Source organism: Pithys albifrons, chromosome 1, assembly GCF_047495875.1.
Source record: "Pithys albifrons albifrons isolate INPA30051 chromosome 1, PitAlb_v1, whole genome shotgun sequence".
NCBI lineage: Eukaryota > Metazoa > Chordata > Aves > Passeriformes > Thamnophilidae > Pithys > Pithys albifrons.
The window spans coordinates 44,323,078-44,349,286 of NC_092458.1; the positions used below are offsets into that span (position 1 = coordinate 44,323,078).

The 26,209-nt window shown below is 35.1% G+C and overlaps 1 protein-coding gene across 15 annotated transcripts in view; it reads left to right on the top strand.

Moving 5' to 3' along the window:
• MYCBP2 (MYC binding protein 2) overlaps positions 1-26,209 on the top strand; it is a 184,352-nt gene that overhangs the window by 152,011 nt on the left and 6,132 nt on the right. For 13 of the 15 annotated variants that reach the window (XM_071549773.1, XM_071549741.1, XM_071549724.1 and 10 more), the window contains 21 exons: positions 974-1,143; positions 1,922-2,166; positions 2,844-3,011; positions 4,663-4,820; positions 5,235-5,434; positions 5,713-5,862; positions 7,440-7,600; positions 8,218-8,374; positions 8,991-9,215; positions 9,839-9,904; positions 10,704-10,943; positions 11,082-11,180; positions 12,118-12,198; positions 13,451-13,717; positions 16,573-16,856; positions 17,121-17,217; positions 19,003-19,122; positions 20,876-20,977; positions 22,457-22,585; positions 24,851-24,983; positions 25,185-25,288. In XM_071549773.1, coding sequence (XP_071405874.1) covers positions 974-1,143; positions 1,922-2,166; positions 2,844-3,011; positions 4,663-4,820; positions 5,235-5,434; positions 5,713-5,862; positions 7,440-7,600; positions 8,218-8,374; positions 8,991-9,215; positions 9,839-9,904; positions 10,704-10,943; positions 11,082-11,180; positions 12,118-12,198; positions 13,451-13,717; positions 16,573-16,856; positions 17,121-17,217; positions 19,003-19,122; positions 20,876-20,977; positions 22,457-22,585; positions 24,851-24,983; positions 25,185-25,288 — 3,356 coding nt within the window. The remainder of the gene's footprint in view (positions 1-973; positions 1,144-1,921; positions 2,167-2,843; positions 3,012-4,662; positions 4,821-5,234; positions 5,435-5,712; positions 5,863-7,439; positions 7,601-8,217; positions 8,375-8,990; positions 9,216-9,838; positions 9,905-10,703; positions 10,944-11,081; positions 11,181-12,117; positions 12,199-13,450; positions 13,718-16,572; positions 16,857-17,120; positions 17,218-19,002; positions 19,123-20,875; positions 20,978-22,456; positions 22,586-24,850; positions 24,984-25,184; positions 25,289-26,209) is intronic. The other 2 variants (XM_071549800.1, XM_071549717.1) reach the window with 1 other exon arrangement.

The following is a 26,209-nucleotide window of genomic DNA, read 5'->3' on the forward strand; positions in this document are numbered from 1 at the left end:
TCCAGCCCATCATGAAAAGGGAGAAGAAAATTAGAAGAAGAAGTAAAGGGGAAAAGAGGGGACTGGGGGGCAGAGGAGGGGATAGGGAGAAAGAGGTCAGGAGGGGAAGAGAGTGTTGTTTCAAGCCAGTAAATTTTTTTATCAGACTCTCACTGTAATATACGCTAAATTAAAATTTATACTTACATCAAATTATTTACACATCTTTATGTGTGATTTTAAGTTATTATGGATTTAAATATGCCAAATAACATTGTTTAAAACATAATTAAAATAATGTTCTGACCTTACAGTAGCTCTTCAGAAACATGCCCTTTGTTACACTTCAGGATTTAGACCTCTGCTTAGAAAATTGAAAATAAAAAATAATGAGATTGGTCATTTAGTATTTCTGCATTGCCAAAAGTTTTCTGTTACTGTTCTACTCTCAGTAGTAGAAAACTTTTATTTATCTGCTGTGTCAGTACTGGGTATCAGTGACTTGATATTTGGTATACTTGCTGGTATGTGTGTATGCAAAATTAAATCAAAATTACTATTCAGCAGTTATCAGTTCCCTGAATCTTTCTGAGGAAAGCTAATCAGGAAAGGAATACACTCTATTCCCTCTTAAGCTTTGTTAGCTAGGAGGTAAGGGTTTTATGTTTGTTAACTTAGAGATAATGTTGGCTGACTTATAATACTGATCTTACCATCCTTGAGCTGTTTGACTAGGGAGCTGTTGATGCTTCAGACAAGTTCATAATAAAAATTTGAAAACTACAGTGTGTTTGGATTCTTTGGATATTGGTGGGACACATGGACAAGAACATTGTTTTGTAACCGATTCAGACATATAGAAAAGCAGAAAATTAGGCCAGGAAAAGACAAGTGTCTTCCTTCCACCCTCTTCATCCCTCTTTTAGAGCACTAAAAAATACAGTAATAACCCTTCTTTTGAAATAACGCGTTTCCCCCTCTCTCCCCGGCGCAGGTTGCGGGCGTTACGCGGGTGGCCAAGGCTACAACAGCATCGGGCACTTCTGCGGAGGATGGGCTGGCAACTGTGGTGATGGGGGTATTGGAGGGAGCACTTGGTATTTGGTTTGCGATCGATGCAGAGAAAAATATCTCCGTGAAAAGCAAGCGGCAGCAAGAGAGAAGGTATTTTCAGCTGTTTCTCATATCTTTAGGTGTCTATCTGCTTAATAGTGCTGTGTTCACAACTTGAAAATAAGGTAGAGCCAGTTTAAAAAATTTGGAATTTCATAACTTTGGAATGTTTTGGAATATCCTCTTATGCCATTGATAAGTTTAATATAATAAGATAGAAACTTTACTAACTTCTGATCAGATTTCTTCCCTTCAGATGATAGCGTTTTCAAATTTATAATTTTTTTATCCCACTATAACTGCAGCATTGAATGTAATACCTAATTTTTTAAGTATGTCAGTTTATTTAACTTTGGATTGTTTTATTTGTTTACTGAAATGAATGTTGTTTTAACTTTGTGTTTATAGTTTCTTTAATGATCTTAATAATCCAGAGCACTGTATACAAGATGGCACTAGTGCAATTTTCTCATATAATAGTATGAAGGGTGGTGTTCTTATATTGGTGTTCCAAGACTAATTGCAAATTCTTGTTTAAAGTATGCAAATATGTTGAGATTTTAAGGTAAGCAGAACAAAACTAATTTAATTTCCTGTTTTAAACTATATTTGTGGAAACTTTTTGCACACAAAATTAATCTTAAGGCAGTCATCAAAGCTATGAGCTGTTTATGAAATGTTTGCAAAGTTACAAAAATAAATGAAGTGCATTTTTGTCATAGAAAATGTTTTACAACAGGTAGACTCAAGCACATTTACAATAAGCTATATTGTCAGATTTTCCAGTAGTGAAGTATGATGTCATTATATGTTATTTAAATTTATCTAGATTAAACAATCTAGGAGGAAACCAATGCAAGTTAAGACACCTCGTGCCTTGCCAACTATGGAAGCTCATCAAGTGATTAAAGCAAATGCACTGTATTTACTGTCGCTGAGTAGTGCTGCTGAGCCTAGTATCCTCTGCTATCACCCTGCAAAAGCATTCCAATCTCAACTTCCCAGCCTCAAAGAAGGAATTTCTGAAGACTTTCCAATTAAAATGCCATGTCTCTATCTACAGACTTTAGCAAGGTAATTAAAGGAAGTGTATGAATATTGATTTTAATACTCATCTATGTATAGTGTTGGATAAAAATGTGTGTCTAAATGAAACTAAAACTTGCATAGAAGAATATGTATTTTCTTAATTCTTTATAATGTTTGTTATTCTGTTTCTTAATCCATGATCTTGTTCACTTTCATAGATTGTATTTTCTCATACTGTCAAATATACCCTAAGTAGGTTGTCAATGCTAAATATTTTTTAACAACAGTTTAGTTTCTGTCCAAAGAATTTAGAATTTCCCAAAGATTTTAACTCAGTGTGTTAGTAGCTGTGTGCTACTTTTTTCTCTTCATAGTTAAAAATGTTAGAAGGAACCAGAAGACTTGTGCCTTCTTGCTATTTCTAAGTAGTTTTTACTGTAGTGTCTCATGTTTATGTTCGATAGATGTTTGGGCCTAAATTATATTCTGGAGATATAAATACTAAAAGATAGCAAAGGCTGATCCCCGCTTCCTCTTGGTTGAAAATGCCATTGTATTTTCCACTAACACTTTTAAGTCACAACTAGATTAAAAGCATTAGTATGTGAGGAGTAAATGAATAGTGTTGGCTCACTAAATGTATTGGCAAAGGACTTCCGCCTATGTGTGTGTTTCAGGACTTGTAATCCTTAATCCTAATTTAAAAATCTAATTTCATGTAGGCATCATCATGAAAATTTTGTTGGGTACCAGGATGACAACCTTTTCCAGGATGAGATGAGATACTTACGCTCAACTTCAGTACCTGCACCGTACATCTCAGTTACTCCTGATGCAAGCCCTAATGTCTTTGAAGAGCCAGAGAGTAATATGAAATCTATGCCCCCAAGGTACTTCCTTGTAATTCTAGGTACTACATACAAATGTTAAAGCATTAGCATGACACCAGTTAAAAATAAAAAAGGAAAGTATTGCTGCAGTTCAGTAGCTAAAGTACCAGATCAATCTCTGAAACGGCAGCAAAACCACCAAAAGCTGTAGTTAGAAAAAATATCTTCAGTGAATGATAACCTATCAGATATATTTTCAAACAATAGCAATGGAATATGTTTGAATACGTGAATATGCAAATCATAATTGAAACTTTTAACTGTGCAGCAAAGCACTTGCTTCTCTGTAGAAAGGTTCTGGGTTTACAACCTAAATATGAAAACAGTTTGTTTAATTGATCAGGACTCTTAGCATACCTTAGGGAAGTTTATCCATAGTCTTTACTCCAGTCTTGAATGTCTCCCCATAGAAACAAAGACAATTTTCCCAGAATCTCCAAAAGTGAAGAACAGATCTAAAGATCAGTAATCCAAGGACTACAGATGTTTCAAATTCCTTGAAAATGTACCAGTTTTTCTCACTATGTATCTGTTCTTTACAACTGACTGAATATTTATTAATAGACTTTTTGAAAGGAAATGGCTGTTGTTCTCCTTTCATGATTCATTCTGAAGGGAAGTTTGAATAGGAGGACATTTCATTACCTTACATTTTCAGAGCAAGTGTTGCTGCTTTGTTCTGTGGAAAGTTCAAATGTCACTGAAGAAATGCTATCTAGGACCAGGAGTGCTAAATGGTTTCTGTCAGGTTAAGGCACTTGCTTGTCTCATTAAGTTTACTGTGATCTAATTCAAGCAGTTATAGAAATTTTTGTTTTGTCAGGCTAAAAAAGGCTCTTACTATTAATAATAGTTCAGAATCAACATAGATGCTCAGTGTTTTCAGATGTCAGTGATTCCTCATAGTGAGGATGTAATGAAGAGAAGACTTGCTTTTAATCTGTTTTTATTTCAATCTGTTATATTTTATACTGACTGCAAAAACATTTTATTGGAATGCTACAATCTACGATGTAGTCTTTTCAGAAATAGAACTTTTCTAACAAAACTCCTTAAGAGTGCATCGTATTGGTATATTCCTTTATTAAAACTGTGGACACCATGGTCTCCTGAGGCCTATAGGGACAGCATAAGCTGGAAGTTCTTCTGCAGACTGTAAGAAGTCCACTGAAGGTAAGGAGTAAAACATGTCAGAGGTATAGCCATAGCAATAGAAAATTGACTGTAAGGCTAATGATGTTAGCAACTACCTACTTCACATAAAGTTCTAAATTTGAGTTGGCTTGCATATTAAAAATTCACACCATAGATGTTTTCACATGCATTCTAGGACAAGTTCGGTCTGAAACTTCAATTCGGGCATGATCTGAATGTTTGTATCTCTCTAAAAAAATTACCTGAGTTCTTCTAACTTGCCATGTACATCATTACATTTGTTTATGAAGCACTTGCATGCTTTTTCACCATGTGTCAATCTAATACATGTTCCTTCTTTTTCAGCATTTAAACGGTTATTAGGTACATAAGACAAACCTTCATGCAGTAGTAGCACTGTCATTATGAAATGCATGTATCCTAATTTAATAGTTATGCATAATTCAGACAATTCTCTATATATTTCTTAATGAGCATATTACTTCTTTCTTTGTAGTTTGGAAACCAGTCCAATAACAGATACAGATCTTGCAAAGCGCACGGTCTTTCAAAGATCATATTCAGTTGTTGCATCAGAATATGACAAACAGCACTCGATTTTGCCAGCACGTGTAAAGGCAATCCCTAGGAGACGGGTCAACAGTGGAGATGCAGGTAAGAGCACAGACATTAGAAGCAGGGGAAAATTATTCAAGGATTTGCAGTTGTTCTTGGAAGCTGTAGACAAATATATTTTTTAATAAATACGTGTACTGGCTTTTATTTTTATTTATTAATAAACATTATCAGTTTGTTAATCATCACAGGATTAACCTAAAAATGGCTCAGGAATTACTATGATTCTGAAATTTGTCGTGAATCCTTTGTGCTTGATTTAAAAGTAAAGGTGGTATTTTCTTTCTCAATTGTAGCATCATTTTTCCACATTACTTTTTTTAATGAGAAATTTTCTCATAGAAAAAATATACCAATTCTAAAAATGCTTTATTGGTTTTCATTTTTACTGTGGCTATGAAATTGAAATGCACAAATAATCTAATATTTGCATATTTTTATGCTTTTGAATAGAAGTGGGGTCCTCTCTCCTGAGACATCCATCTCCTGAACTTTCTCGGTTAATCTCCGCCCACAGCTCTCTTTCCAAAGGAGAGAGAAATTTCCAGTGGCCAGTATTGGCATTTGTAATCCAGCATCATGATCTGGAAGGACTTGAAATAGCAATGAAACAAGCCTTACGGAAATCTGCTTGCCGAGTCTTTGCCATGGAGGTATTAATGTACTAATGGATCTTGTATGATTCAAATAAGAAGGTTGTAAATTCTGTCTTGGAACTTATTTTTGAGATTATGCTACGTCCCCTGTAATACAGTTGTCATTTTTGTAAACGGTTGTAGCTACAAAGCCTTACTTGAAGACCTCTGCATTTTTATTATTTGCCTGTCCAAAAGCATCAGTGCACCTCCTTACATAAATGGTTTAAGGAATTGTTTTACTCCTGTAGGTTTGCTTAACCAATTCCTAACTCCTTGTATGTAATTTATTTTAGGCTTTCAACTGGCTTCTTTGTAATGTCATTCAAACAACGTCTCTTCATGATATTTTGTGGCATTTTGTGGCTTCCCTGACTCCTGCACCTGTAGAGCCGGAAGAAGAAGAGGATGAAGAAAACAAGTCAAACAAAGAAAACGCAGAACAAGTAAGTAATGTTCAGCATTCCTTTCATCTCTGTTGATTTTGCAGGCAAATTAGAAATATTTTTATGTGGAACAAAACCCCCTTAATCCTCTCAATGTGAAACAGAACCTTAAATTGTAGTTGAACTCATTTTATAGACATAGGTAAATGAATTTTTCTTCTAAATCATCAAATTTTTGGTGCTGATGAATTACATAATCTTTTAATGCATTAATTTTGAGTATTCATGGGAAATAAGAAAGCAAAAAAGCATAAACACATTGCTAATCCAGTAACAAAAAAAATTACAGTTTGCTTTTTATTCTTCCTTTGCCCCACAAAGAAAAGAGAGAAAAAAAGAGAAAAGAGAGAAAAAGAGAGAAAAGAGAAAATATTTTTCAGAGGACCTTTTTGGTTTGGTCTACTCTGTCTTTCAGTGCTCTAAGAAAAGTCCGTAGTTAATTGTGAAGTATAGTTAATTTGAGTAATTCTTTTAATATATGTATATATAAAAATAATTATATATATCTGTAATTCTATGTATAACTAGACATTGTTAATGTAGTGATTTGAGAAAAATCTATAGTTATTTATGTAAAATGGTATAGTCTTAACAGACCATGCTTCCAAAAGGTATCTTCGTACATTCTCTTCTAGACTTAGCTCTGATCTAAAACATTACCATGCCTACAAAGAATAGCTCAAAAAATCATAGTAGTGTTGTTAGTAATTCAGGGTTATCTTTATCATTTTATCATTATCTAGTCCAGCGTTGAAATGAGATCTTCTTAAATGAGTCTTTTCAGCTTTGTAACCTAGTACACTGCTGTAGTTGTTTACAAAGCAACTATGGTCTTTGCCTAAATCTCATATGGGATATTAACTTTTCCCTGTTAGTGTATCAACATGCAGATTTATAATTCTATTTACTTACTTTGAAGTGTGTCAAATTCTTCTATATATATGTTATATTTCATTTCCTGTACTTCCATGAGGGAAATGTGTTCCCACTGGTCCTTATTCTGGTCAGCCTCCAAAATAAGAACCTTTACTATATGAAAGAGTAAGTTTTGTCTCCTCTGTAGTCTTTAAAAGAATGAGTTTAGATTGTCAGTATGTTGGGTCCATGCAGCTGGTTCCTGTGGTTCAAGAGGATCATATTTTCCTCTAAAAAAGAAGCAGGAGCAAACAATCTATATCCTAGGGGCAAACAATCTATATCCTTCATAAGTGAGTCTTTCCATGCCTTCTCAAATAGGATATCATGGTCAGAACCTTCTTCGCTTCTTCTGCTACTCTTGCCCATAACACAGCTTGCTGGTCTCCATCAGCTTCAGTCGTCTGCCACCACCTTCATACCCACTGTCTTGGTTTGAAATCATATTTAAATCATGAGAAATATGTGGTAGTATACAGTATACTTACCAAATTCCTTGTTTGAGTTTGATGTATAACTTAATGTAAAAATTCTTGGACAGGAACTGCTTTAGGTTCACCTTCATTGTGGGATTGTTGCAGTGACTCTTAAACCAAATAGCATAAATCCTTTTCTTTTTTTGGAAAGTCTGCTAATAACATAAAAATTGCTTTGCATCTTAGGAAAAAGACACGAGGGTATGTGAGCATCCTCTGTCGGATATAGTGATTGCTGGTGAAGCAGCTCACCCCTTACCGCACACGTTTCATCGCCTTCTTCAGACAATCTCTGATCTTATGATGTCCCTTCCCAGTGGTAGTGCATTACAGCAAATGGCCTTAAGGTAAGCACAAATTCAAGAACATTCTCAAAATCCTGGAAATATTGTACCATTATAGATAAAAACATTTGCAAGGTAAATAGGAAAATTGAAACACCTTTATGTGCCTGTGCAAAAGGGGGCACATCTGTCCTTACCATTAGGAAAGGTGTATGTAGAAGACACATCAATGTGTTTATACATAAATAACAGTGTAACAGATGTCATAGAGAGGAATGTATTTGCTCTTAAATTCCATACTTGTGTCCACTATGAAAAAGAAAAGATACTATTACTGAATAATATGGTAGTATCTGTGTACCAGTACATGGTAATGCAATCCCTTTTGCTCAGAAATCTGTCACCTGAATAGTATCTTTAAACCCTGAAATTTTTTCTGTGTATCTGTCTCAAAGACAAAAAGTGAATAGTAGTAGTTGCATTTGCTGTTAAAATTCTAAGAAAAGTTTATTGCTGCCTTCCTGAAATGATGCATAGATCCTGCAAAGATCCTGCAAAATTTGAAGTTAAAGTTTCATAGAAAATATTTTGAGAAGCAAAAATGTAAATAATAGTTTCACTGGTAGGTTATGTCTTTTAACAATATTCAAAATCTCAAAGTCCACTAAATGTGTTTTCAGGTGCTGGAGTCTCAAATTCAAACAATCTGATCACCAGTTCCTGCACCAGAGCAATGTTTTTCATCATATCAACAATATTTTGTCTAAATCTGATGATGGAGATAGTGAAGAGAGTTTTAGTATCAGTGTTCAGTCTGGTTTTGAAGTCATGAATCAGGCAAGTATTACATCTCCCCCTCAGAAGCAGAGATCATTTGTGAACAGCATGTACTTCCTATGATGATTGTTTGAATAAAACATTGTTTATTGCCATGTTGTATTTCCTTGAATGTATCTTGTAAGTGATATTTACGTTCTAATATTTACCTTTAAATATTCAAGTATTGACCCTTAGCCTGTTTATCACTAAAATCTATATTTGAGCAGTGCTTTTAAGAGCTGGTTTACAAGTGAAGTGTTCGGTGAGTGTCTCATAGTGCATTTGTGTCACTGAGTTAGTTAATCTTTTAAATGCAGTGTATTTCAGTTCTTATTTGCTTATATCTTTCTTTGTTCTGTTATTCCAAGGAGCAGAAATTAATGCTTCTGATTAATATCTTTAAATTGTTTTCTTCCATTTATTGATACGTTTAGGCGTTTACTAATGTGTTCGGCTGTTAGCTATTGATGTCTTTTGGTTTAAAGGACAGAATAACTTGAGTCAATAAACAACACATTTCTTGGAGAGCATATTCCTCAGAACAGAAATGTCTGTATGGATTTAAAAATTGTAAACAATGCCTGTACTTGAGCTTACTTTCAGCTCTTCTAAGTATTTTCATTTGTTTTCACAGGAACTCTGTATAGTGGTTTGTCTAAAAGACCTAACCAGCATTGTTGACATTAAAACATCAAGCCGACCTGCCATGATCGGTAGTTTGACAGATGGGTCTACAGAAACATTCTGGGAATCAGGAGATGAGGATAAAAACAAAACTAAAAACATCACAATTAACTGTGTAAAAGGAATCAATGCACGTTATGTCTGTGTTCATGTAGACAATTCTAGAGATCTTGGGGTAAGAGGAAAATGAAATTAAATGTCCCATACTGAAGTCCAAGTTGCATGTATTTGTCAATCATGAACCACTGTTTTCTTTGTCCAGTTCAGTTGGTAATTCTAATTCAGCAGCTCACATTTCAAAGTAAAGTTTCTAAATCCTGTAATTTTTAAAGAAATAACTGTTATGATATGTCTGATTTTACAGTATGTCTGAATTTGCAGTTGCATAAACTTGAAACTGGGAAACTTAATTGGTGTGTTCTATTTCAGTTGCATTTTCAAGCATTTAATAATTTTAAGTTACTTTTCTTGCTCACTTGTGTAGAAACATAGAAATAAGGACCTTTCATAAAATCCAAACTATTTTCTAGACTTTCTACATTCTTTTGTATAGATCTGTACAGTAATATTACAAATAGATCTGTATTTCAACTATAGCTTTTAATATAAACAGTAAATTTTTTTTTAAGAGCTGTGCTTTGGAATTATTTGTCCTTGGTTTTTTATCATTTTTAATTTTCATTTGTTTTTTGTAATGAAACAAATTCTCACTTTTAAGTACATACTCTCTTAATACAAAAGTAGTCGACACTGTCCTCAGTTGAAGTGTTTCATTCTTATTTTGCTTGTCTGTTACAGAACAAAGTGACCTCAATGACCTTCTTAACTGGCAAGGCAGTAGAAGATCTCTGCAGAATAAAGCAGGTAAACATTTTAACAGTTGACATAGAAAAATTAGTGTCATTTTTTGGCTGCATATAGCAGAGATTTTTCTAAGCAAGTAGTTTCCATTTCTTGTGGCGTAATCATCCTTGGGAAATACTGTATTATTAATGACAGAATTCAGTCATGTATATTGGGTATTGATGAAGCTTTTTTACTTTGTTTGTGTTCCGGTAGTAACATTGTAGTTTCATATGAAATATATGATCTCATATAGCATTATTTATGTTAATTTTTTTAAAGCTATTTATTTTTTAAATAAACTTATCACAGTTCATCTCTCATTTTTAGTCTAGCATGTCTCGATGAGGATAGCAGACATTGACTTTCACAGAGTTATGATTACTTTGGCAGAGGTTTAGGTGAATAGGGATGAAATAACTACTGAAAATTGTGTTATATTTTCAGTTAAATTATGGTGGCTTTTCTTCTTTCTTAATTGAAGTAGTGAGCAAATATTAGTTCTAAGAGTTGGATTTTTTTAATATGTGAACTCTTGCTTTGAGGATAAAAGAGATAGGTAGATCACTGTTTCTAATAAGCTTTTAAGACAAAAAAAGAAATGGCTATATGTCATTTTTTAAAAATTGATCCCATTTTTTTTAATCTGAATTCATAAGATTGAATATTTTTATAATTAAACAAGTCTTACTGCTCAGGATGAAAATTTCATTGCAACCCTTGTATTTGTTGCAGTGATATATGATGGGTTTGTTTTAGAGGTCAATTACTTTCTGTTTGATGTAATGTCAGTTCTCATCTTTATATTCTTCTTTAATAGGTAGACTTGGATTCAAGACATACTGGCTGGGTAACAAGTGAACTTCCTGGAGGTGACAATCACATCATCAAAATTGAGTTGAAGGGTCCAGAGAACACACTAAGAGTTCGACAAGTGAAAATTCTGGGATGGAAGGATGGTGAAAGCATTAAAATAGCAGGCCAGATTTCTGCAAGTGTGGCTCAACAAAGAAACTGTGAATCTGAGACACTGCGAGTCTTCCGGCTTATAACATCTCAGGTGGGATCTTAATGATGTGTTATACAGTGAGAGTTACTTCAAACTGTAGACTTTCACTGCTTTATGTTTTAATGTAAAACACCACAGCAGCACAAGTTTATGTTTGACGTTTGCTAATTGTCATTGTCCTTCTTGCAGGTATTTGGAAAACTCATATCCGGAGATGCTGAGCCAACCCCAGAACAAGAAGAAAAAGCATTGTTATCTTCCCCAGAAGGAGAAGAAAAAGTACACAATGTATTTATTTCTATTCTGTCAATAATACTTTGCTGAAAAAGTTATTCAGGATGATTTCCAGTATTTGTCCCATTTCTTTTGCTACATAATTTTTAGATTAAAAGAGAAGGAAAATGCCACTGTTGCTTATTTTCAAAAAGTTATAATGGATCTTTTAATTAGCAAATTTTAATTGAGGGGCATGCATTTAATGGAAACATCATAGTAATAGTGGCAACAAATTTTGCCTGCAATTACAGAAGTACTTAACACCTGTAGTAATGGTCAGCCTGGAAGTCCTTGCCTATTATCTTCTGCCTCAAGAGAGTCTCTGGTAATGTTTAGAGAAAAAGTGTGAAGTGACCTCACTGGTATCCTTTTACCTGCTGTATTTCCCTGTCTTCCAGCAAGCATTAGTTAGTGTTCCTGAAATGGTCACTGTATCTGGACTGTCCTGTTCAATTGCCAAAATTGGACTGTCCTCAGTGAAAGTAATTTCTTTTTTCAGACAATAGAGGGTTTTGTTCTACCCAGTACCTTGTGGCAATAAGTTCCATGGCTGAATTACTCTTTGTAAAAGTGTATTTTTCTCACACCTGCTGTGTGGTAACTTGGTTGTGTCTTCCCTGTTTCTTTTATCATGAAACATACAAACTGAAAAATACATTCTTGCACTGCTTCACAAAGACTGAGTCACTGGCTGTATTAACCTACATGAAGGAGCTGAATCTCAGCTAGTTGTACTCCACTTGTTTTGCTTATTTTTTATTTCATTACATGCTCAATTTCCTCTTGAAGAAGTATTTATTAACCACAGTTAAATTGATCTTGCTTGCATGTCTTACTTCTCTGTAACAAAAAGCTACAAACTCTTAAAACACAGTTTGTTTAATTGCTACAGTAATGATGGAATGTTCTTGAAACTTTTGATCTAATATTAAATATGCTTTTCATGAAGGCAACATCAGATGCAGACCTGAAGGAGCACATGGTGGGGATCATATTCAGCCGGAGCAAACTTACAAATTTGCAGAAACAGGTTTGTTCATTTTGAAATTATTTGAAGTTTAAATATTGACATCTTGTAATAAATATGCTCTTTTTCAGTGAATATAGAACCTTTTATTTGGCACTCCTTCTGTTGTTCTTTATGAACAAATTTTGGTTTATATTATAAATAGTATATGTGTTTGTTCTGTATGAAAAATCTGTGGTAACTAACACTGAAAAAAATCCATTTTAAATGGATAAACTCCCTACCCTCTTAGACTCAATTTCAAAAGTTTTAGAATCAAGTTATTAATGCTACTTATTCATTTTGCCAGTAATAATAGCATAGTAGTAAACCTTCACAAAGGTCTAGGTGAGGTTCAGTGATAAAGTTTAGATTCTTAGTTTGTACCTGTTTTCTTTTCAATTCTATCATCAAAGTATTTAGGTCTGATAAAATTTATTCCTGAAAAGGTAATCAGTGCATAGATTCTTAAATTATTCTTTTCTATAATCAGTGAAATTTTGGGTTAGTGGTTTTTTTAGCTTGTCTGTTTTTTTCTAAGATAAAGCAGTAGTTAGGGTATGTTTTTCTTTTCCTTCAGAATACTTAATATTTTTAAAATATACCAACTAAAGCATCTTTTATATTATCTTTATTATACCTGTAATGAGACAATATCATAAAGATTTCCACAGTAATAAAAGAGCTATTGATTCATTTTGCCATTTTTTAATTTGATAAGTGAAGCAGAATCTACTCTTTTGTCACTCAGCAAACTTTAAAATTTCCTAAAAATTATTTTTAACATGATATTGGTAAAATGAAAGCATTGCTTCTAAATTTTTTTAAGCTTCCTGGGTAGTAAATTAAACAAGAAACTCCAGTATTTTAGTAAGTCCTTTTCTTTTATGGATATTGAGTTAATGTATTTCATAAGGTTTTAGGTGGGAGGGGGGTTGGTGGATTTTTAGACTGAATTCTAGGTAAAAAGTAAACGAAAAGGCAGGAACGAAAATAAAAATAAAATCATTTCAATTAAATTTTCCAGAACGAAGATTAGTAAATTCAGTACTAAATCTAAATCTTAATTCTGAACAATTTTATCTAATCTGTGCTTTTATGTTTAAATCCCAATTTTATACTTCATTTGAATTTATATTAAGAAGTAATTTAAGCACAGGTAAAGTTGCACAGGTTTTCCATTTTAGCCACAGTTGCGAAGGTACCTAAACCACAATCCTTTTCACTTTCTGAAAGTTTTTAAGAGTTGCTATGTGTTTGGATTCTGTTTGGATAGGTGTGTGCCCACATAGTGCAGGCAATCCGCATGGAAGCCACGCGTGTCCGTGAGGAATGGGAGCACGCCATCTCCAGCAAAGAGAACGCCAACTCGCAGCCCAGCGACGAAGACGCGTCTTCTGACGCCTATTGCTTCGAGCTGCTCTCCATGGTGCTGGCACTGAGCGGCTCCAACGTGGGCCGGCAGTATCTGGCCCAGCAGCTCACTCTGCTCCAGGATCTCTTCTCGTTGCTGCACACTGCTTCTCCCAGAGTGCAGAGACAGGTGAATGCCACCTGTTCCTTGTCTGTCTTGGTATTCCTAGAAAAATGTGTTTAGAATCCTAAAATTGTGTGTGTGATACTGATGCCTAAGGATTTTAGTGTATTTCTGGAGATTTTTAGAGTCATATAAGTTGCATAGATTCTTCCAGGTTGCTCACATCCAAAAGTCAGTTACTAAAGCTCTTTCTCACAAATTGAAAGCTTTGCCATGCCCTGCCAAGGCCGTGGTGTTTGAGAGAGACCACCTGTAGATAGCGAGAAGACAAAACACAAGAAGAAGGCCTAGAGGTCCTGGAAGATCTCCAAGAGGCAGTTCTGAGCACCCCTATGGGTGGGGCACAGAGGGAAATGAAGATCATGGTTGGTTATCGATATCTCATATGTAAATTACTAAAGAAGTTATAAAAATTGTAACATTCCTGGTCACAGGGTGCAGACCTTCTGATGTGTGCCTTAGAATAAAGGTAACCTCTCGGGACCAGGGTTGGGGTAGGCTCCCAAGATAACTCACACACACACACACCTTAGGTGGAGAACATCTTGAAAGCACCTTATTTCCGTTTGTGGTCTGTTTATAAAGGTCCCGATAGGAGCGGAGTTTGGAGGGGATGGGACAGCAGGGATGGCAAAGGAGCAGGGCAAGGAAGGGGTGTGGAAAAAACCTCAGGGAAAAAACACACAGAGAGGGGGAAGGAACATGGAGGCTGAGGCCGACAGTAACCTATACATCTTTCTCCATAAAACTGTTTTCGAGTGTCTGTTTTCACAAGAATAGGCAACAATAGTATAACGTGTACTTGAACTCACTTTTTTCATTAAATACTTCACGTAGAAAATTAACTGTAAATAACACAACTCATTTTGTTTTCACAATAAGGAGGAGAGGGCAAATAAAAATTTCTGGATATGTAAAAGTAAAATAAATACAGAATTGCTTTTTGGAATTAAAGTGTTAGGTTTTAGGGTGGCTTTCCAGATTTGGAATGGGATTAAAAAGTTTTGTGTGTTTGTTATATATATTCATATACACACCAGCACCGCCACAATTTGACTGGATAAAACTATTTGTAGGAAGCCCAAACAGTGCTGAAGGCAATGAAGGCTACTGTTATGCAATTAAAAGAAAATCATTTTTGAGCAAGTTTGTAATGCCTTGTCTCCAAGAAGTAGAAGTGAGGTGTAGGAACCCAAAAATGATTAATTAACATTTAAGTCATCATGAAACTAAATCAGCAACTGTGATGCCTTAGGGTAATATTGTTCTTCACCTTGTCCTTATTCTGGAGGATTTTGAATAGGGCAGGGTAAATTGCTATTTCAAACCATAAATCAAAGGGACATGGTTTGCTTGGCAGGGGTTGTTGATGAAGTGAAGTAGGATGCACAAGAGCAATTAGTAATTTCATATGTCCTTGTGGGTGGGGATCTTTTACATAAGCACCTATCTTTCATTTGGGAGTGATGTTGCAAAGGATTTTTCAATTAATGTGAACTGCATAGTATTCAGTGAACCTTACTTCACAGTAGCCTAGTTGTTCATGTTTAAAATAGTTTCATCTATGTCTTGTTATATATGTTGTGTTTGTCAGGAATTTTCTTTTTGTTTCAGTGATGAAGAATTCTCTTTTTTAGGATGGAACTTCAGATTCTAAAGTTTGCACTGTCTTATGACTGGCTGTACTTAAATTTAGACCAGTGTTACAAATTACATTCTGAAATAGAGAATTAAAGTTAATGTATTGCATTTGTCTATTTATAAAGGACAGCTTTGTCCAGAATTATTATATATAATTGCAAGAACCAGAGGTTCTCCTTTTAAATATCAGAGCTGTTTATTTCCCATTTCTCAAATGTATGAAGTTTAAAAACTGCATATGTGTATTTATATGCACATAATATAGCATAAATACATAAGCATATTTCCCTTAGTACTGTTAATGCATTACCTTGTACCTAGCTGCTGTGCCTTCTCTAGGTGAATTTTAAGTTCCTCTTGCAGAAGTTTTTATGTCTCATAGTCTCTACTATTCTTTATACAATTTTCTGAACTGTTGCAATCGCACATCTCAACTTGCCTGGAGGTGGATACTACCCTGCTTAGTAATTCTGTTATAATGGAGATACGTAGTAGTTTTGCAAGAGAACATTGAAGGCTTGAGAAATTAGATCTGAAATATTAAGTGCTTAAGCCTTCATGCTTGGGCCAAAGTTTGCATTATACAGCCAATTTCAACCCCAGTTTCACCAGCTGGTAAGGTTGAACCATATAATTTCAAGACAACTCCTGTTAGATCCAGAGCAATTGGCACAGCCAAAAATTCCAGTTATATTATGACAAAGAAAACTAAAGGAGGGTGGGGAAAGAATATTATAATTCTCCGTAGCTTAAGGCAACTAATTTGTTTTCAGAGTTCTAAAGCATCTCTAATGGTTCTAGCACAAGGTTTCTGATGTCTAAATAATTGCAAAGTGGGTGACATATCTGTACCAAGCAAGCAAATCAGAGTTGTACAAAAATCTGTATCACTGTTACCATAAGTCCATTACCAAATATAATTTTTATTATTATCATCATCATTATTATCACTATTACAATTATTATCATTATATGAAGACTATGTATTGTTTCAGTGAGATCAGTTCTAGACTCTTTGGCTTTGTCTCACTACATATGAACACTTCAGTGCAAGATAGAAGCATTGCAGAATTTCTTACAGTAGTAATTAAATATAGAAATTAGATTCAGTCCTTCTACTGAAGTAGCTTGTGAAGAAGAAGAAAGACTTTATTTGATTTTTGCTTGAAAACTGCAGCTCTCTTGATGAGATTTGTTGTGTTCTGATTTTTCTTTTCCAGGTAACTTCCCTACTGAGACGTGTTTTGCCTGAGGTAACCCCCAGTCGCCTGGCTAGTATTATAGGAGTGAAGTCTCTTCCACCAGCAGATATAAGTGATATCATTCATTCAACAGAAAAAGGAGATTGGAATAAACTAGGTATCTTGGACATGTTTTTGGGATGCATTGCCAAAGCTCTCACTGTACAGCTAAAAGCCAAAGGAACTACTATCACGGGGACAGCTGGCACTACTGCAGGCAAAGGAGTTACTACAGTCACACTTCCAATGATCTTCAATTCCAGGTTTGTTTAAAAACACGTATATATTCTCAAACTAAATGCACCTCCTTTGAAGTCAGTTATGGGTTTTTTATAATCTTTGTTTTATAAATGGAAAAAACTGTATAACACTTTGACTGTCATGTTATTGGTGAGTGCAATTTGAAAAAGAAGCAAACCATAACCTACTATGTGCTGAATATTTACACTATTTCTTTGTGCTGGATTTCAACAAATAGTAAGGAATTACTTGAGTTTATTTCATCTGTTTCCGTATCTCCTTTGCAGCTATATTCGGCGAGGTGAAAGCCATTGGTGGATGAAGGGTTCAACACCTACACAGATTTCAGAGATCATCATTAAACTCATTAAAGACATGGCAGCAGTGAGTTTCTATCCTTTAAATGTGTGGAGGATATTCAAATATTTCTGATAATGAGGAGTACATATTTTCATTACCTTCTACTACAGTTAGTATTGGGTTGAGCTGTTAAATGTGACTAGGTCTCAATAAAAAAGAATGGATAGTTTTATGGATAGTCTAGGGCTAGGAGCGGTAGCCAGCTGAGTTCTCATTCTGCTAAACAGAAATCCAGTTTTGAACTAAGCTTTTAAATAAGTCACTTGTACCAAAAATATAAGAAGTAAACAATAATTGCGGGTCATTTTCTACATTATTAACTTAGAAGCTTAATTTTTAAGTCTTGAGCACTCAGAACTCTAATTGAAGAGTAAAAAGTATCTGTGGAGTAAGATGATAGTGTTGTTTTCATGTAACAGTATGTTTTTCTGGTTGCAATTGACTTCCTTCAGTCACTGAAATCTATATTTATAGTTGCTTATTACTTTAACCATCTGGGCTTAAATTTTTCTGAGCAGTATCTGCTTCAGACAAGTTTTTTGGCAGCAAAATTGGTAAAAGGTGAATCAGCTATTTCCTAGAAACAATACTGGCAAAAGAAAAAAAGGGTTTGTATATGTTATGGGTGAAAGGAATTTGTTGGGAGGTTATTTTGAGGTGCCTGTTTCAGTGAGATGCTCTAAATGATCCAGATTTTCCTCTGTGAATACTCGTTGAAAGGTGTTTCAGTATCTTCAGCTTTGTAGTCCTGTTTTCTTACTTGCTGTGCTTAGATTAAAGAGGTTCCTTCTCAAAGTTGCTGAAGATGGATGGGAGTTCTCTGCAATTACTGCTGACCACAAGATTTCAGAATCTCACAATTCATGAGTTACAATTAGTGTGTGTCTGTGTTTGAAAACCTTTCTTTGAGGCTTTTTAGAGCTGCTAATTATCAGTAGGGTGACATCAGTCTTACTAGCCTCTTTGTAAAGTTAGAAATGTGACTATTCACATAACTTCTTCAACATTTGCAATGTATAGTCACCTACATCTGAGTTAGTCATTATAGCTTCCTTTTTAGAGTCTAGTGAGTCTCAATTACTTGTCCCCCTTAGCATGAGGGTTAGAAATGTATGGATTACATTAAAAACTGTAGATTGCAGCAATCTCTGAATCAGAAACTTCAGGGAATGAATCAGTGCCATAGGCTCAGAATGTTAAAGGTTAGTTTGGAAAGTATGCTGTAGTCCTGATGTTTCCTGTGTACACCTCTTTATTTCTTTCAAATACAGAAACTGTGGAGAGGATTCAGGAAAACTGAGCTAGGCAAGTGAAGCTGATTTCTCTAGGAAAGCACTGATCTTTGTGGTGTTCACAGTCATTTATCTGTGCTCCAACTCTGCATCTTTCTTTCTCCAGGAGGGGTGGAATATGATCTTTCCTTCTTCAAATCATATGCTCTGTACCTATTCCAAGATATTTATTCCAATAGTTGCTTAGAAACTGCCTCAGTCAGTCACCTGAGTCTTCGAGGGCTAATTTTTACCAGATCCTTGATAGGAAAATCAAGGCCAGGTTGGATGGGCTTTGAGCAACGTGGTCTAGTGGAAGGTTGTTACCTTACCCCTGGCAAGGAGTTTGGAACTAGATGATCTTTAAGGTCTCTTCCAACCCAAATAATTCTATGAAAACACCTGATTTGTCAAAGTCATCCCTGACTTCCTCTTTTTCTGTTCTAACTTGAGCTGATAACCTAATGTTGTTTGTAGCAGCTCTAATTACATTTTTTGTTGTTCTTAATAATAGTAAATTGACTTTCCTCTTTAACAGGGTCATCTCTCAGAAGCTTGGTCACGTGTGACAAAAAATGCTATTGCTGAAACCATCATAGCTCTGACCAAAATGGAAGAAGAATACAGATCACCAGTGAGGTGCATTGCAACAACCAGAGTAAGAACTTCACTGAATTTAGCAATAGTTTTTTGTAAATGTGCAGTGGGAGCCCACCCAAGAGCTTTCCTATATTGCTGAACAAACTTTCTTACGTAGATTGCTTCATGAAGCAATGCATGCAATATACAGTTCATATTCTCCAAATCTAGTTCTGTGCATAATGGACAGGTATCCTAAAGCAATCCCTGTATGTCCCAATAAAAGTTTTGCTTTCTGTGTCCCAGCAGGTTGAGTTTTCTTCTTTGTGGCAGAAACTGACAACTGAAACCTGAATTGTAATTAAAGATGCATCTTAGGTATCTCAGAAATAATGAAGAATAAGTGTGATGCCTATAAATTGGGGCATTTATTCTTGAAATAATTCTGCTTTAAGTCTGTGATACTTGCCTTTTACTAAATTTATGAGATCATCTGTGTGGAAAATTGCACAGTATGCATCAGATGGTTTTTTCCAGCTTTTTTAAGTGATTTGACTTCTAGGTAATCAGCTGCCACATCCCAAGGGTATTATGAAAACACTCAGTAACAGATGTTCTCTGGGACAATTAAGCTAAGCTTCACCTGTGTTTGTATGAAAACAAAAAAATACTTGCTGAGCTATTTATTACTTACCTGGTATGTTTTTCTTTTCTTGGTCTTTACTTTTTCCATGAGGCTTATTTTGAAACTGGGACTAATTTAACCTTAATAGATGGCTTGAAATACAATGAAAAGCATATTTGTAAATTATGACATCCTTAACTATCTTAGGGAGTACAGATTTTAGCTTTTCAAGCATTATAATTGTTAAAAAAAAGTTTGCATTTGACACTCATGTGGTTTTCCATCTTAAAAGGCTGTGCCAGTTGTGTTTTTCATCATTTCATTACTTACATATTCTCTCCATTCTGGAGGACACAGTCTTGGACTACTACCAGCTCCTGCTGTCACCACATTAGTTTAACCAGGTTTTAGGGCAGCCTTGAATGTCAGTCTAGCTGCTCTTGTGACTGACTAGTTCTGTCACGGAAGTGTGTTTTTTGGGGGAGAGTCTGATAGAGTTTCTCAACAAAAATGATTTTGTTCAAATCAAACCTTTGATTAAAAACTATTCCAAAATGCAGCTGTCAAACACGTTTCAGTTTGGGTTGCAGACATACTGACAAAGTATCTTCATGTAGCTCATGTCCAGGATTTCACTGTAGTCAATGGAGAAGAGAGAAAAGCTTCCTCGTAATAGTTAACTCAGAACGCTTTTAGCAGGGTACCCCAGGTAACCTCAAATGCCCTGTGAAGTGAGGAGAGAACATAAGGAAACCAGTATTGTTGAGCTAAAGTTTTGCAGGGGTTTGTTTTGGAAGGTTTTTTTCATTTTTGTATAATCCTTGAATTTCTTCTTCCCCAAAGCCTGCAATGTTTGGGAGCAATATGCAAGTCTGTATTTGCCATATTTCTCTGTAATTGCTCTGGATAATCTTTCTTCACTTTTTCTTTCTTGTGTGCTAACTACTGTTTTTATAGTCATAAAGGGGCATACCTGAAAGAAACAAGGTAGTTCCCAAAGGTTCAATAAGTTTTATTGTGTCCCTGGCTTCTTTTGGAAAATAAAGTCTTGGGTTGAATGAGCAGACTTCAGCTAAGGAAATAGAGTTTGCAGGTAACGATGACATTATCATCTGCCTAAGTTCATATTTTTAGTATTTGATTGGGCTTTGGTTTGTTTTATTTTTAATGTGTCTAAGACATTTAACTCTACTTTGTCTTTCAATAGCTGTGGCTGGCCTTAGCATCCCTCTGTGTTCTTGACCAGGATCATGTTGATAGACTATCCTCAGGAAGATGGATGGGAAAGGATGGGCAACAGAAACAGATGGTGAGACTTAAAATCATATGATTTTGTGTTTATTTTGATTTATTCAGTCATTGAAGAATTTAGAATAATGGTAGGGAAAGGGAAAGGTAAACTTGGCCTAACCTTATTTCTCTCTTTTGTTCCCAGTGGAGATTGTAGATATATGTTTGAAGTATTTGTGTTGTAGACAAACACTGTTCAGAAAACAGAAATTCCAACTTAAAACAGAAAGGTTAAGTTCAGGATGAAGCAAGGCCTTTCTGTGTGATGGATTTTTGTGTAGATTGACTCAGTTAATACAACATCCTCTATCAGAGCTTTTTCTTTCTGTGTTAATCCTGACACATAATAAAATCAATTCTTTTGTATTACTTAGAGGATTTATAAATTTGATATGATACAATAGATTGAGTTTCTGTCTGTACTTTTCAGCATAATAAAAGCTTATGTGTTTTTTTAAATACCAATCTGGAAAATGCAAAATGTTATAGCTTGGCTAGGTGGATCCCTGTGGGAGGCAAGGGAAGAACTGTGCACTAGCAACCAAGGGTACTTAGAGCAAAGAAGCCTCCAAAGCAGTTTAATGTAGGAAGATACAGAATACAGGAGGCACAGAGCTGTAGCAACAGGCTAGAACTCTGCTGAGAAGGAAGCAGACACAAAGGTTTCTGAGGTGATTAAGAAAGTCAAAGGACTTGGAAATGCCAGAGGATCAAGCAAAACATCATTAAGCAGGGATTTAAGCTGCTGAACTCGGGCTGAAATTCCTCAATCCTGTTTTACATCAGGATATGCAGGTGTTGAGGGTGCACTGTGTGTCTCCCTACCAGAACTGCTTTGCAAGAACTCTTAAGTGGCATGAGCAGTATCATGGAACCCACATGTTCTGGGACTACAAAGGAAACTTGTTCTCAGACATATGCATAGTCAAAATCAGTTGTTCAACTCTGTGCAGATATTTTGAACTGCAAAACAGAAGCACGTTGAATTTTTTAAAAAAATATATCAGTAGAACAACTTAATTTTATCATGGATTTTGAAGTTTATTATTTCAACCATATTGTCTCTGAGTTATAGATGACCTACAGCTTTGTTTAGATGTTTGAACAGAGTCAACATACCATATCAAAGTAATGAAGGGTAAATATCATGCCTGTTGACTGACCTGAGTACTCATATCTCTGAACTTTTCTGTTAACACACCCATAACCTATTGTTACCATGTAAATCTCTTCTCACACTGGTTGAAAATGATACCTCAACTCTATTGTTGAAAACCACATTTTTGCTACATCACACAAAGTATGAGATGAAGAATATCAGAAAAATTGATGGCATAAATCGAGGCTTTCTGTGTCCAGGGGTAATTGTTATATACTCGTTATTCTAAAGATAGAATTAATAGTGGAGTGGGTGACTAGGGGAGAGTAAAAACAGATGCTGAAAGGAAGTGAGAGACTTAATAAAGAGGAATTATTTTGGGTGTTTTTTTTATCTCAGCCCATGTGTGATAACCATGATGATGGTGAAACTGCTGCAATCATTTTGTGTAACGTCTGTGGGAATTTGTGCACAGATTGTGACCGATTCCTCCATCTCCATCGGCGAACAAAAACTCATCAGAGACAGGTAGAGTATGCATGACATCATGTTGTATGCACTGCATACATTGTGTGCATTTCCCCAAATAATATATCACCAAAAGGCAGGAGCAAGTATCAAATCTGAAAAAGGTGTTTTATTTTGTTTTGCAGATGGGATAGATAGGTTTCCCTTTCATTCTTTTCTGTTGGTTTTACTTACATTTTGTCCCTTATCTTGAAGAAGATTAGAAAATCTTGTGGCAGTCCTTAATTCTAGTTCTTATGCTACATCCTACTGGTTCTCCTATGTCTGTCTTCACTTATTGTGCAGTATTCCTCTACTTCCACTGTGTTTTCACAGATAAATATGTTGTCATATCCATAAGCTTGAAAATTTCCTAACTTCTTTTGGTTCTGCTTTTTAGGACTGAAAGTTTGAGTTAGTTCTGAGTTGTTGTAAATTGCTGAGTACTCTGCTAATTAGTGTTCTTTTCTGTTATTCTTTTACCCTTTTCATCTCTAAACTTGAAACTACATTCTCCATGATTTTTTTTTCTCATTGAAATTAATGTTGGAGATGCTTTCACTTGTGGAATTATTGATCATTTTCTTTCCTGACACTATTTCACTTTTATGTTTTTTGTGGTCCTTTATTTTCCCCTTTCCATCTTGACTATTTAAATTTGTACATAGGTTAAAATAATAAATGTCATTAATAAAGTTAATTCAATGGAAATCATTCCTCTTCTCCCTCACCTAAAATGTATCTATATTAACTTTTTAATTATGATCAGGAATGAGCTTTTGAAGCAGATGTGATCATCTCTCCTTAGCGTGATTTGATTTCTGTTACTGAGCACCCTTGGAGTGCATGAACTGGATTGTTTTCGGGTGAAACTAAAAACAAGAGATAGAGGGACACACTGCCAATAGTCATTCAGTGCAAGGGATCAGCTAGTCCAGAGCAGGAGCGATTTAAACATCTGACCATTGGTACTGAGTTTGACTCTCCAGTGGAACGCTCCTCCTTGATGCCTCAGCATTTGCAGTGTAGTCTCAGCCTGGCAGTTTCATGTGCATCTGTTATCTTCTATTTCTTAACCAGAATATTTGCAATCCTTTTAGAAATTTTCCTGGTTTGTCATCCTAAGGTGGTCATTTTTTATCTATTCTTCTGTCATGGCACAGCACAGTCTAGTCTCATTTGTTTTTCTGATTTCTCCTATATAGCCTGTTCAGATTACAGTTGATAAAAAGTAAGTTCTTATCTCATAGAAGTCCTCACATTTCTCCTTTAATCTGTCCAAAATAGCTACTTATCAGATTTTCCTATTTACTTCTAAAAGCATGTTTAAACTTTTGCTCTTTATTCACCACCTTTACCTTTACATCTCTCATGTTAAGCCCCCCAATTTCAAGTTTAAATTCTGTCATGTTCCCCATCTCGTGTTTTCTGTTTACTTCCTGTTCTTTGTCCAACTTGTCATACATTCCTCTTTAATGTATTTTCTCCCCCTTCCAGAAAGGACAGCCTGTAAGTCACTATGACCTGCTTATATGAATCCTTTGTGAAGCAGTTAGGGTTGTTTTCTTCCTGATTCTCATAAGAGAATCATAAAGTTTAAAATGAGTGAGTACATCCATACCCAGGAAAATTCTAACTTCGTTGCATTTCAGGTGAAACGAATGCAAACAGAACTGCCTTCAAAACGTGGGAAAGGAGTAAAAGAAGAGACTGCATAAAGTCCCCTAAGGACCTCATGCAGTTTTTTGATTTTGCAAAAATTTTATATTTTCCTCATTGTAGCCAAAAGTATCCACTGTGTATTTATGTGAAAATCGAAAATATTAATATTATAAAGTTCTATGACATTTATCCTATAGTACATATTATTAAGACCACAATTATCAGTGTTGCTTTCATGAACTACTAGCATGATTATGTGAAGATATATCTGATGTTATCCTGTGCTTTTAAAATATTGTGGCCTACTGGATGAGTTGGATAGGAGTTACAAAGCCCAAGCTCTGTATTACTAAACTAGAAAAAAAAAATGTTGTTCAGCTCTCTTAGCATTACTGCACTATTGTTTCACAGCTGTGTTACATCAAGGGTTAATATTATTTATTTTCATTTCTGAAAACACAAAGCCTTTATCTGTTCTGCAATGTGAAAGTTATGGAACGAATAAAATCAAAAATAGCTTGACAAGCTCTGCAGAATCTATAAAATATCTGGTTTAAATCCAAAAAGACAGTGACAGAAATAACATACAGATGCTATTCAGTATCTGTTTGGTTAACCTGACAGGTATTCAAAGAAGAAGAAGAAGCTATCAAAGTTGATCTCCACGAGGGATGTGGTAGGACCAAACTTTTCTGGCTGATGGCACTAGCAGATTCTAAAACTATGAAGGCTATGGTGGAGTTTAGAGAACAGACAGGTAAAACACAACCGTTATTACTTGCTCTTTGTCCTTATTATTGTGATTTTCAACTGCTTTAGGGCAATGCTTTTAATTGTTAATGAATAGTTTAGCTGCATAAGAATTGCTGGATTTTGGTTGTTTAGATGTCTGTTAGACTCTCAGTCCCTTATGTTTGATCAGAACAATTTTTGGTTTTGTTTACGCTTGCGGACCTAGGCAAACCAACCACCAGCAGTTCTGAAGCCTGTCGTTTCTGTGGATGTAGGAGTGGAACAGAATTATCAGCAGTGGGAAGTGTTTGTTCTGATACAGACTGCCAGGTGTGTATTAGCAAATACCAATCATCATTAACTACATAAATAGAAAAGACCACGGGATGAAATAGGCTTCTTATTTTGAGTAAACTTTGTTCATCCTTGTGGTCTATTTTAAATCAAGCCTCTCATAGGAAAATGTTTTAATACTGATTAGTATGATTCAAATACTTCTGAGTTTGTAAATGTTCTTTTTTAATTACAGACTTAAAACACCAATAGTCAACCAAAATATTGGGTAGTTTCATTATTATCTTCAAAAGCATCTCTCAAGTTTTCACAATACTGTTGCAATTCTAAAGTAAAACACACACTGTCAATGTAAAGTCTAGTATACTTGATAAAGCTAGTTTGCCTGGGTATTATGTGAGCATAGAACATGATTTAGCCAGGTTTGTCAACTATATCCACATATCCTGAGTGGTTTTTTGCCCTACAGTATGGGTGAAATTGGTACAGGGCCAAATGCTAACCAGTTTCTTATCCCACCCAATTTATTTATTTCTGTTTAAATGAAGCAAATTTGTCATCTTTTTTCTCTCTCAGCTTACTCAGTTTGTTTTGTTTTTAACCTCTGGGCAACTTTTGTAAGTTTTCCACTTATCAGGGATAGGAATTAGAGATGGTTACAATTCCTTTTCCATATAAAAGTGCTTTATGCTGATTAATGATTAGCTTATAATTTGTTCTTAAGAGTTGGTTACGTGATACCTTTCTGGAAAGACCAAACTCTACAGGTATCTTAAAGGCTGTTAATACATGGTAAGCAATGTTTTTGCAGGAAGCACTCAATATATAATATACACATGGAGGATCAAAGAGCAGTTCTTTTTCTATTGATATTTTTAAATTATGGTTTCATTAAGCCATTTCTAGTCAGGAATAATGTAAGTAAACAAAGGAAACATTGTTACTTCAGGTACACAA